Genomic DNA, 12792 nt, shown 5'->3' with positions numbered 1-12792 from the left:
CAAGGTCCACTGCATTACACGAGTGGCTTTTCCTCTGAGCTTACCGGTCTAGGTAGGCGCTAGCATTCGTCATGGCGTCACACGTGATGGGCTGCGTGGAGACGATGGAGTGCAGGTGTAATTATGTGGAACAGTCGGGAGAGCATGGCCTCTGCTTTCGTGAAAAGAACCACGCCGGGCAGAGACGCTGGGTGCGTGGGAGCGTGCCGACGAGCTTCAGTGTGGTCATGGGCTGGCTGGCTCGGCGCTCGCAAGCGGCGGGAAGTGGGAGCGAGGCGCAAATCCATCAATGCCTCTGCCTGACACACAACACATCATTCCGAGCTTATCCACGGCCGCGACCCCGCCCAAGGTACCGCAGCAGGTGTTTCGCCGATTTAGGTTTCCTGCCAATACTCTCGCCTGTGAAAGGCTTACAGACGGGCTGCTGCGCGCTTGACTACCCGATCGGCACTTCTTTCCCTGGACAGCCAAACAGAGGCCCAGCCCAGCCCTGTGACCTGTGACGACGCGCAAATTGCATGCTCGCAAAGGTATGTGTTTTTTCTATTGCTGCTATTTATTCGCGTGATCGCGGCGCGATGCATGCGCTTTCTGGAGATGGCGGCGCGGGTGTTGCTGTCGCCATCGCATCGCACGTCCGCCCCCTTCTTCTGGCAGGCGCGACCGCTTGGGACGCCCATTGACCCACTCGAGCCTCCATCACTCTTTCCAGCCTCCATGCCTCGGCTCTAACCAGGGCAGCAACACGCAGGTCGCTCCTGCTGCGCGCATCCACAGTTCCTACGCGATGCCCTCCCCGCCGCTAGCCGACTCTCAGTCCCTCGATCCCGCCCACGGCGCGTCCACCAACGGCATCAACAGTGAAGGTGCTGTCCAGCCCGCCAACGCCCCGACCAGCATCAATGGACCCGACGGCGCGTCCAACGACAACAACGCGATCCGAGACGGCAAGCAGAAAGCCAAGGCCGTCATGGCCGCCTCTGGTCTGAACCTCGCCGGCGCGCAAGGCGACATGGCATCGCCCGCGCAACCCGAAGCCATCAACGGCGCGTCGCCCAGCAGAAAGCGATCGCGTTCGGGCACCCGCAAGTCATCACACACGCCTTCCCACGACGACGGCGCGAAACCCACAGCCTCGCAGACGCACCTCCTCAACCGCTACATCGAGCGCGACCTCTTGGATAGCGTAAACAAGTACGAGCGCAACAAACATTCCGAGAAGGTGTATGGCGAACTCAACGACCTGCGCCATTTCTACCGCGACGAAGTATATCCGGTCCGACGACAGAACCCCGGCGCCATCTTTGGATATGGCTACGCTGGCTACGGCAACGGCCTGACCGAGATACCTCCCGACCCCAGAGACCCGCGCGCCCTACCGCAAACCAAGCTGCTATACCCTGAGAATGCCAAGCGCGCTGGCCGTCGACTCGCACCGCAGCTCAAGGTTTCGAAAGAGAAGGGGCTCCAGCAAGCAGACCAGATTGAGGAGCTTGTACCTGTGCGCTTGGATATCGAATTGGATAGACTGAAGCTTCGCGATACTTTTACCTGGAACCTCCACGACCGCGTTACCAACCCCGTGCTCTTCGCCCAAACCCTCGTCGAAGACTTCCAAATACCGCCCGAACTGCGCCAGAACGTAATGCAGCAAATCGATCGCGAAATTCACGAGCAGGTACAAGACTACTACCCCCACGCCTTCTTCGACGACGAACCACTGGATCCACATCAGCCATACTCGGCATACAAGAACGACGAGATGCGGATATTGATCAAACTGAACATTACCATTGGCCAGCACACCCTCGTAGACCAGTTCGAGTGGGAGATCAACAACCCTCTGAATGCGCCTGAGGAGTTTGCGAGACAGATGGCCGCCGACTTGTCACTATCCGGAGAGTTCACAACCGCAATCGCACATTCCATAAGAGAGCAGTGCCAGATGTTTACAAAAAGTCTTTACATCACAGGCCATCCCTTCGACGGGCGACCAGTCGAGGATACAGACATACAAGACAACTTCCTGGCATCTCCACTCCCCTCCGTATTCCGCCCGATGCAGTCAACAAAGGACTACCAACCCTACCTTTACGAACTCAGCAATGCGGACCTGGAGCGAGCCGAACTTTCAATCATGCGCGAACAGCGACGCCAGAAGCGTTCCGTCAACAGACGCGGTGGCCCTGCCCTGCCAGACCTCAAAGACCGCCAACGGACTGTACGGACGTTGGTCGTTTCATCAGTGCTGCCTGGCGCTGCGGAAACGATCGAGGACAGTCAACTCTTCAAGGCCACGCGTAAAGCCAGAGAAGGCCGTCGTCGCGGTGCTGATGGCAGCTCAGACGACTCAGATAGTGATGATTCAGTCATGGAGTCTCCCGCACCTGCTCAATTGATGACTGGAGGCACTGCTCGTACCCGTGGTATGCGCGGAGCTGCTACTGCTGCTCAAGCTGCGATGCGATCCGCCATTGGAAGATCAGCAACTCCCGAAGTCTCGAATATCCAAACACCCCATCACGAGCCAAGGGCGTCGAGGTCCCTACGGTATGAAGCGCGGGAAGAGAGCTTATCTGAACCCACATCACTAATAGTCAAACTCCGCATAACGCCTGCAAAGTTCAGGGAATGGGTAAGGAATCCAAGAGCTTTCGTAAAGCCCGCTGGAACTCCCATGATGACACTCTCGCAACCACCAACGCGGGGTACGCCTACCGCAAACTCGATGCCTCCTCCACCGTCACCCGCCATGCCTTCCCGCTCCACACCGACAGTACCGACATCCGTTGAAGCTTCGCCGAAGCCACCTTCCACCCCCACACCAACGACACCGAACAAGCAATGGAATTACAAGCCGGATGGCTCATTGGAAGCACCTTGGCCAACGCCCGCCGCTTCACAACATGTAAGATGTCTCCTTGCTTCCATGTAGTCATATCTGACCCATAACAGCCTCCCACTCCCCCATGGCTCCAAAAAGCGCTCCAAGACCTACGCGATAAGAATCCCGGGGAGCTCTTCGAATCTACCATGCGCTACGCAGTCATGAACGAGCGCCACGAGGACCCGAAGACTGGCGAGATGGTGTCCAGACAAGTCAAGCTAGATACACTATCTCCAACCGCTCCTCTGCCAGCGAACCACAAAGCGTACTTCCTCCCGCGAATCCGATGCATAGACTGCCCAGGAAAGCTGTACAACGCTGGGCCCGAACAGACGGTCAACAATTTTGAATTACATCTGAAGAACCGCGTACACATGGAGAACGTGCGCAAACGGACTGGTCAGCCATTGTAGGCTTAGCATTCAGATTGCCTGTCTGCGCAAACAGGAAATGATATTCAGATAAGCATAGCGGGGTCGTTTTTCATATTGGCAAGCGCATCCAGGGTATAGAAGCCCGTGTAAAAACAGCGGATCACGTGGAGTTGCGCATGCGGACAACGTGCTTGTCTATCGGCGTTCTCATTTGTCGGCTACAACTCGGAAATTTGGGCCCCTCTTGGATTATAACACGGAGGATTGGCATAGTTTGAAGCCTTCGTCATTATGCGGCACTATTTTGAGTACCTTCCTTCTTCTCTTAGTTGCTGGTGTCGTTTGTAAAGTATAAGTAGGGTTGGTAGTCTTCGACGCAGCGATGTAGGTAGGCGTCAATTACAGTTGTTCATATCAAGACCGTGCCAGTGCCATCTCTCGATACTGTGAAGGCCTCTATTCGTCTCTTTACCACAAGCCTTCTTCGCAGTCGTTGCCAGAGAGAACATCGTCCCCGCTTCACTCCGTCACGTGTTCGGTTCCGGTAATACCTACCTAGTAGCCTGTCGTCATGATGCTCAACGCAGCGCTTCTTGTCACCACCCTGCTTGCCTTCATCATGAAAGCACAAGCTGCTACTCTCCCAATCCGAATCTTGACCCACAACATCCGTTATGCCGCCGATCCACCCGCCGCAGGCGAGAAGCCCTGGTCAACACGGAAACAACTGATCCTCAACGAGCTGCACTACAACACTCTCCACAACCCCGAAGCCTTCATCTGTCTACAAGAAGTGCTCAACGAGCAAATCGTCGACATCATGGCGGGCCTCGGCAACGAATGGGCTTACATCGGCGTCGGCCGCGACGACGGCAAAACCGAAGGCGAATACAGCCCCGTCATCTACCGCCCAGCCGTCTGGGAACTCGTAACCTGGAAGACCGTCTGGCTAAACGAAGACGGCGCCGTTGGAAAGAAAGGCTGGGACGCAGGCTCCGTTCGCATCGTGACCATCGGCACATTCAAGCACACGACAAGCAAGAAGGAAATAGTAGCCATGTCAACGCATTTCGACAACGCCGGCGCCATCTCGCGCCGCGAATCTGCGAAGATCATCGAGGGAATTGCCGCGGATATTGCTTCCCCGTCGTCAAACTACTCGTCTACTGGCCTGCCTTTCTTCCTGGCCGGCGACCTCAACTCTGAGGTTACGGATGATGCGTACATGATGCTGAATAACGCGTCGTCGCTCCTGCAAGATACGAAGGAGCAGGCTAAGTGGCTGTATGGTGATGAGAATACGTATACGGCGTTTGATGATGTGGATAAGGCGCTGATTGACTTTGTGTTTGTGGGTCCGCGAGGAGAGGGGGATTGGGGTGTTGAGGGGTATAGTGTGTTGCCGAATCGGTTTGAGGATGGGGTTTATGCTAGTGATCATCGGGCGGTGGTTGTGGATGGGGTTTTGCAGGTATAGATGGGAGGGTGGAGTGACACTATGATCTTATATCATGAATGCGATTCCGTATCGACGAAATACCCATAGATTTGCAGAAATTTGCGCTTGCTCTGTAAAGATTCTTTGAGAATGCGAAGTACATCATGAGAGTGGGGATGGTATGATACCAGTTCAATGTTCAATAGCATAGATGTGTTCTTTTGCCAGGTACACTATGTTCGATGTCATCAAATGTCTAGCACCTGATGGCACGCTGTCGAAGCTGTCAGCAGCGTGGCATACATGCAGCTGCGTAACCGCAGTGAGGTTGCACTGCAATAATGGAGATGCCAACCTAGGCCACAAACACGAGCTCGAAACGGTGATTCAAATGATCACAAGTCCAGTTTCTATACCTAAGGTAATTAATTCAGGAACAAGCAAAGCAGGTCGAGTGTGACGTTGTCAGGCGATCATCGTCATTGGGCTTTGGCTAAGCGAAAGCTCGAAAGCACCCCACTGAGGGGCTGGCCTGAACACAGGAACGACCTCGCGCACCACTCCAATTCTAGCTCCTAGACCATCTTCCCACACTCAACTATACTCAAGATGGCCGAAACAGCAGCTGTCGGTAAGCTCGATCCTTGTTCGCTATTAATGCCATCAACATGAGAAGCTATTCAGACGAAAATAGCTTCAGCCTCAGTTTTGTGCTGTCCATGAGTCGCAGAAGCTAACCCATATTGTAGACTACACTCTGGCGAACCCAGATACTATCACCAAGTACAAGGTCGCCGCCGATATCTCCCAGAAAGTCCTCAAGGAGGTCTCCGGTACGACGCTCCCCACACCTGCGCTCGTTTCCCGCGCGTAAACACGAACATAAACTGACCAGTCCAGGATGGATCGCCGCTGATGCCAGCATTGTCGAGCTCTGCGAGCGCGGTGACAAGCTCCTAGACGAGGAGGTCGCCAAGGTCTACAAGGGCAAGAAGGTCCTCAAGGGCATTGGACACTGCACCACCATCTCGCCGAGCGCCTACATCACCCCGTACACACCCCTCAAGACCGATGCAGAGGAAGCCGCTGTCACACTGAAGGAGGGAGAGGTTGTCAAGATCCAGCTCGGTGCCCAGATCGATGGCTTCTGCGCGATCGTTTGCGACAATGTCATTGTCGGAGCTGCCGACGAGGTCACCGGACGGGAGGCAGATCTCATTCTGGCTACACACTACGCGAACGAGCTTCTGCTGAGGTTGATGGTACCCCCAGGCCTGGTTCCCCACGGCGACGAAGAGGAGCAAAAGAAGGCTGCGTCAAAGAAGGCCTACACCCAGAGCCAAATGACCAACATGCTTGAGAAGGTTGTCAAGGCATACGGTTGCAACCTCGTCGAGAGCACCACCATCTGGCAATTCGACCACAACGAGATCGAGTCCAAGAAGAAGATCATTCTTGCGCCCGGCGAGGGTGTCAGAGGAGAGGGTCTCCCTGAGGTCGGCGAAGTGTGGGGTGTTGAGATGGGTGTCAGTCTCGGAAGCGGCAAGGTCAAGAGCAACAGCAACAGGACCACTCTGCACCGACGTACAGCCACCACCTACCAGCTCAAGCGCCCTACCTCGCGAAGCCTGTTGTCTGAAGTTGTCAAGAAGTTCGGCACCTTCCCCTTCAGTCTGCGCCAGCTTGAGGACGAGAAGGCTGCCAAGGTTGGTGTTGTCGAATGTGTCCGCACAGGTGTGCTCCGCCAGTACGAAGTTGTCGTTGACAAGGACAACCAGCCCGTAGCTAGGTTGTTCAGCACTGTTGGTAAGTCCGAGGATTTCCCCTGCTCTGTCTGTGCACGGAGATGCCCGATATTGGCCGATGTGGTCGATTGCTCGATCTCCATATTTCCGCCTTCGTTTGCTTGATTGCGAAGGATTATGAAACTTGCTTCAATAGCTAACATTTTAACAGCCATCACCAAGAACGGCATGCAGCGTCTGGCTCAACCCGCTGCCATCGACACACCCAAGTACAAGTCTGACAAGAAGATTGAGGACGAGGAGATCCTCAAGATTCTCGAACAGCCCATTGGAAAGACTTCGACAAAGAAGAACAAGAAGAAGAAGAAGAAGCCCGCCAAGAAGGCCGCTGACGGCGGTGCTGCTCCTGCCGAAGAGGAGGAGAGTGACGACGAGGAGTAGACGCAGCTTGCGGAGACCTTGACGCCATACCCGCCTCTCGACTATGAGCCTGGATGACACGGACTTTTTTGGTGACTGCAAAAAACGGCAGGATCGGAAAGAAAATCGGCAAAAGACCCAGGTCTGATGTGCTTTCTCTTGTGCTCGTGCACATGATTAAGTAGAAGCGATAACAATCCAAAAAAACAGACACCTATTTACCCACCAGCATTTTTCGCTTCTTATGAGTGATATTGACTAATGTAGAATCTGATAGCTAACGCGCGCGCATTCAAGGAGCTACAGACGGCTCACGGACTGAGACCGTACCAGGTGGTCTGGGGAGTCTTTGACAGTCGCACACAGCTTCATTTCCCTTATGTTTAAGCGACCGTGGACGCGACATACATGCCAGTCCTTTCAGAAGGAGCTTTTTGTTTTCGAGGTACTTGTAGCGAAGGGTGGAGTGGACGTTGGGCGGCTTCGCGTCATTGTTCTTGTCTTCGGTTTATCTTGTCCACCCGTCATGTTATTCCCCCCCCCCAAACGGCGAACATGGCAAATCGAGAGAGGCTACAAGAGATACCTGGCTGTGTTGTTCGCTACAACACACGAAAGTTATGGTGCCCTACGCGGATAGCCAGGCATGGTATAGAGTGAGGTAAAGCATGGAACAGAATTTACCCCTGAGTAGATCATGCAAAGACAGGATTGTGTAATAGAGATTCGTCGAAGTGAAGTCAAGAAAGATGTCAATACTATCATCTCTATTCAGGCGCGCGTCCACGTATTGTACGACCCGATCTGCATGTGGCGATTGGTGAAGGTGAACTTGGGCACGTCAGGGAAAAAGCGGACAATAGATCGTGGATTCTTTGGTATCATTACACCAACACCGCACCCCGCCTTTGTCAGAACTGAAAAAACAATCCGACAATCGAAGAAGCTTCCGGCTATTCATATATTTCATTCCTGACGACAGTAAGACATGGCGATGTTTGCGCATGCGTAGGGGGCTGACATAATAAGAAGGTCCGTCCAAGCGTCCAGGGCACCCTCGAACAACCTTCAGCGACTCTCATTCCTGCACTACCGACCCACAACGACGGGCACGGCATTGCGGCGTGTAAATTCTCGGACAACACGTGAAGTAAGTCTCACCGTCTTCGTGATTGTTATAGCGCGCTGACCAAACTGTAGTTTCGCCATGCCGGCCCTCCGCAAGTCTCTCCGGGAGTCGCGCGACTTCAAATCGCAACAAAGGTCCAGCACCACGCCCTACGCCTCACCCACCGGCACCCCGAGCGAGCACGCCAACGAGAAGAAACAGCGTTCAATTACCGAGTGGACTGAACCCCAACCGCAAACTCTGGCCCCATCGTTCGAAGAGCACGGGTTTGCGCGGCACGGCGTCTTGGAAAACATGGCCCCCCTCGGTGTCCCTCCAAAGGCCAAGGACAAGCAGCGCGCGCGCGCTCTCGACGGACCGGCTGCTCGAAATTCGCTATTGGGGAAGAGCTTGGGCTTCGGTGGTGACGAGGTTGGGTCGACGCCAGAGGTCACTCCAGCTCCTGAGCTCGAGCCTGACGACTCGGAGCGGCAGGAGGAGGAAGAGATGCAGGCCGCCTTCCCCATCCTGGAAGACGACGAGGACGACGACTACGAGCCCGCGACAAAACCGAAGAAGAAAGTGAAGGTGTCGAAAACTCCTGTCAGGGGCAAGACCCCAGTGCAGAGCAAGACACCTGTCAATGGCAAGACGCCCACAACGAAAATCGGTCACACCAAGAGCGCCTCGGTTTCCGCGAGCCCGGCAGTACAGGCAGTCTCTATGTCGGAGCCAGTTGAGGCTGCGACACAGCGCATTCAGATTGCGGTCAACGATGCGATTTCCAAAGCCAACAGCAACTCGGGCAAGCGCTACGTGGGCATTGCCTTGAGGCGCGCCTACGAGCAGAGCAAAATCGATTCCAACTTGGCAGACGCAATCGAATCAGTTATACAAAGAAACAGCACCAATGCGCAGATGGTCCGATTTCGCAGGTTCATCAAGCAATTCAAGCAAGAGGAAAAGGCGAGGATGGGCTTGGGCAAGAACGGGCGCTTTGACCAGCAATTCGCGATGAATCACGGAGCTTCATTCTTCAGTCAGCAACCATCTCCTAGGGCTAGTAGTGAAATTGTTCCTGATGACTCTGCCTCCGCCGTCAACGACTACCAAGATCGAAAGTTCATGGACTCTACTAATTCGGCTACAAGCTTTTCGCACAGAGCATTGCAATCAGCTCTTGACCAAAATTCGGGTCAAGCACCTCACCCATTCAGCAGCGCACCCGCTCTACCAGCCACTGCAGATACCTCAAATGAGTCAACGCCGAGACAGCCGTCCAAGTCGCCCAGGAAACGAACCGCTACCAACGGAACCCGGGCCCAGGATTCTGCAATGGATGTGGAAGGAGGATTGTCGACCGGGGCACCCACTCCAGCAGCGAGGACACCGGACACCGGTGGGAGCGATTCTGAGCTGTCGGACGTCAATGAAGAGATCGTCCAGAAAGGCCCTCCAGAGCCTGTGCAGGTCAACGGGAAACCCGCTGCACCTGCGCCTGTCGTGCCACCGAAGAAGGGAAAGAACATTGCGGCTGCGCGTGCTGCTAAAAAGATGAAAGGAAATGCCGGAAAGCTTTTTGGAAAGCATGCCTACAAGCAACAGCCACCAACTGCAGAACAGCAAGCGGAGGATGACCGAATCTATGAGATGCGAAAGGCTATGGTGGACCAGCAGCCTATTCGCAAGTTCGAGCAGTTCCCTCCCCCCGTCTCTGATGTTCGCTTTGATGACGAGATTCTTGAGACTGAGTCTCTGACCGACTCTCAAATCGCTGTGGGGCCACCAGTTGATTCAGATCAACCACGACGCGCCGGACGAGTTCCAAATCATGGAACCAAGCGCCTGCGAGAGGATCCGTCGCGCTTCTCCTCACCTCAGTTTGAGCCTGCCATGTCGTCGCGTCCTTCAACGCCAGCAGTGGGGCCGGCACCTAAGCGGGTCAAGCTCACCAACGGGCAGGGCGCCAGGACAAAACGATCGTAAGTATTCCCAGCTCATTTTCTCAGCATCCTTGTCAATCTCTCGGCGTTGGTCGATGCATGTACCCGGTTCAGCACAGGGCTGTAAGCGTCGACTGAGCAAGCTCTACGTGTTTGCACGTGTTTGCATCGTACATTCCGTACATGTCATCAAATCATTACAAGGCTAACTGTTACACGTATAGGCCGGTCAAAAACCGAGACGCAGGACCTATTGCTGGTGTAGCCTTTACTGGTGGTGGCGGTTCGAGACAGTTGGGGCCTGATGACAATGACCCGGTAAGTGCCACTGGATTCCCGAAGCATCCAACCACACCATTCCTCTTCCACCACACAACTCATCAACAACAATTTCTCTTTTTCATCCCCAACATCAATGTTGCTCACTACAGACATCACGCCGCTCAAATTTCCATATTCTCCTCCACTTTCTGTCCTTTCTTCACCTCTAACAGAATGTCAGAACTCGCCACAGTCAGAGAGCGACGACTTCTGCTCTGCGTGTAGAGGCGCAGGCGAGTTTGTGTGCTGCGAAAACTGTCCACGCGTCTTTCACCTTCTCTGCTGCGATCCGCCGCGAACAGAGGTTCCAGATGGAGCGTTCTACTGTTATGAGTGCAACACGAAGTTCGCTGCATCCGACGATGCCGCAGAATCGTATCCTAGCCTGGGTCCCCTCTTCAGCAAGCTTGAGCGCACAAATCCTCGCGCGTTTGCTCTACCTTCTGATATTCAAAATAACTTCGAGGGCGTTTCTGCACGTCCCGACGGCTCGTATTTTGAGGAGGTCAAGAAGTTTCCACTGTAAGTGTGACGCGTTCTGTCGCGTGATTTGGCACTGACATCACAACAGAGCGAAGAACAGTGGCTATGGCTACCAGAAGCCAGAATACACCAGGCTTATTGATGCTGACCACAAAGTCATTTTATGCACGCAGTGCGGAGTGTCGAGCGGCCACAAGCGTCAAATGCTGAAGTGTGACTTTTGTCACGCGTACTGGCACTTGGACTGCGTCGACCCGCCTCTCGCTAACCCACCACACATCAGCCTTGAGGCATCGCAGCGGGATGCCTGGAGGTGTCCTCGACATATCGAACATGACCTTCGCAGCGGTTTACTGCTGCAGAACGACTTGAGTTCCAAAGATGGGGATTCTGAAATGGCCGATGCCGCGCCGGTAACTCGGGTGCCACGCAGAGTGCGAGTGCGCAAGCAACCCGAATATGTCGAGCCCACCTTTTCACGTGGCATGCGAAACAATGGCTTGATCGATATCACTAACGATCCTGACGACGACACTGATGGCGAAGGCAATTATGTGTTTGGTGACAACGATCCCAAGGATGTCAACTCCAAGGTCTTCCGTGTTCCGGAGAAGGGAGTCATCCTTGACTTCGTCAGCAAGGTCAAGAGGTATATACTGTCACATCAGCAGCTCATTAAACTCGTCACTAACACATTGCAGTGGCCGTGTAGTCAAGAAGGCCGAAGCCCGCAAGTCCGCAGAAGCTGCGTCACATCGCAGAGCGTCCATGCAAAATTTCCTTGCGCACAACTTCCAGCAGCAGCAAGCAGCACTATCTCTGGCACAGCTGGCAAACAAGACGCCAGAAATGAACCTGGGTGAGGGCACAGTTCAAGCGCTCATCCTCGGTCTCACTGTAAGACAGCCTGTGGCCCACCGGCCTTGTTTTGATCCTTGGCGCTAATCCACGTGAAACAGTCCGAAGCTCCCCCGGCCGTCATCACCGCCATGTCCAACGCAGACCCACCACCGCCCACTGATGACGAGCGCGCACAGTTGAAGATGCTGCAGCAGCTCATTCAGCGTCGACTTGGAGCTTGATTCCTGTTCAAGCACACCGGATCTGAACCTAAACATTTAGCCTGGTTGTCGTGACGCCACCGCGCAACCTGGACCCATCTGGGCCCCCCACAACACTCCTCATGCACTCAACACCAAAGATACCAACTCCGCCATACTATTCCAAGACATTGTCGTCAAGGTAGTGCATAGTTCCTAGGCTGTCCGTGGCGAAGTCGTTGGGAATGCTCAGCCGTCAGCTCAGCCAACCCGCTCAACTTCCGTACTCGAACATGACACTTGTTCGCTAACGGACGCGCGGCACGGTCCTTGCCCGACACGTCAACGATTTTTGCTCTCTTTTTTTGAAAAAAAGCTCTCTCTCTCTGCCCCATTCCCCGTACCTTGTTTCCGGCGGATCACCTGTTTTGCACACGATGCGCGAATTCAGCGCTCGTTCGTTCCCCCCACCCATACGTCTTTGTTTGCCGGTACGGACAGCTATTTACTGCCAAGTCCCTGCGCGCTTTTGCCAGGGACGCTTCTCTTTCGCTGTACCACACAACTGCATAGCGAGGAGTTTCACACGGGGTATTACTTTGTACATTTTGAGCTCTTGGTGAGGAGCTTTTTTTCGTTTTCTCGTCCTTGTCTTCGGCGTTCTTCTGGGGGGAGGGAAAGCTGAACGCGTGTGCCAAAGTGTTAAACTTTCTTTCTCCCAACCCTCCGCTGTTTGCGAGTTTGACCGGTTTCACGTTAACTAGTATACTTGCGAAGCTTGTATACTGGTTTCGAAACGGGAAGGGAGGGGAGGGTATCTGGATGCGGTATCTTAGGAAGAGATGTAGTATTAGTCGGTCTATGAACTGGGTGGATGCTGTGTCTATGAACCTTTCTTGTGCCTCCGTGCAGATGAAGTTTGACGTGAAACGTGAAGTTGCGGCTCACTTACGTGAGAATCAATGAAGAAGAGCAGGAGACTTTGCGGACCAACTGGGGGGGGGGGGGGGGGTGCCCGGGGTGCCCCGTG

The 12792-nt window shown here is 54.3% G+C and overlaps 4 protein-coding genes across 4 annotated transcripts; all 4 read left to right on the top strand.

Annotated features, from left to right (window-relative positions):
* Nucleotides 1–790: 790 nt before the first annotated feature.
* On the top strand, nucleotides 791–3303 carry J4E90_004699 (uncharacterized protein; the record flags this gene model as incomplete). The annotated part of the gene is made up of 2 exons (XM_051434263.1): nucleotides 791–2911; nucleotides 2959–3303. 2 exons carry the CDS (start codon nucleotides 791–793, stop codon nucleotides 3301–3303), a joined length of 2466 nt encoding a protein of 821 aa, XP_051291519.1.
* Nucleotides 3304–3838: 535 nt separating this feature from the next.
* Nucleotides 3839–4741, top strand: J4E90_004698 (uncharacterized protein; the record flags this gene model as incomplete). Its single annotated transcript, XM_051434262.1, has 1 exon — nucleotides 3839–4741. One exon carries the CDS (start codon nucleotides 3839–3841, stop codon nucleotides 4739–4741), a length of 903 nt encoding a protein of 300 aa, XP_051291518.1.
* A 570-nt stretch (nucleotides 4742–5311) lies between these two features.
* On the top strand, nucleotides 5312–6888 carry J4E90_004697 (uncharacterized protein; the record flags this gene model as incomplete). Its single annotated transcript, XM_051434261.1, has 4 exons — nucleotides 5312–5333; nucleotides 5452–5535; nucleotides 5603–6508; nucleotides 6659–6888. 4 exons carry the CDS (start codon nucleotides 5312–5314, stop codon nucleotides 6886–6888), a joined length of 1242 nt encoding a protein of 413 aa, XP_051291517.1.
* Nucleotides 6889–8074: 1186 nt separating this feature from the next.
* J4E90_004696 (uncharacterized protein) lies at nucleotides 8075–11804 on the top strand (the record flags this gene model as incomplete). Its single annotated transcript, XM_051434260.1, has 6 exons — nucleotides 8075–9957; nucleotides 10143–10236; nucleotides 10421–10761; nucleotides 10811–11371; nucleotides 11424–11619; nucleotides 11682–11804. The coding sequence occupies 6 exons, from the start codon at nucleotides 8075–8077 to the stop codon at nucleotides 11802–11804; spliced, it is 3198 nt and encodes a 1065-aa protein (XP_051291516.1).
* Nucleotides 11805–12792: the final 988 nt, after the last annotated feature.

Source organism: Alternaria incomplexa, assembly GCF_024043165.1.
Source record: "Alternaria incomplexa strain BMP 0042 chromosome Unknown scaffold_6, whole genome shotgun sequence".
NCBI lineage: Eukaryota > Fungi > Ascomycota > Dothideomycetes > Pleosporales > Pleosporaceae > Alternaria > Alternaria incomplexa.
Note: the sequence above shows the minus strand (reverse complement) of the source record. Positions and strands in the feature narration are given on the sequence as shown.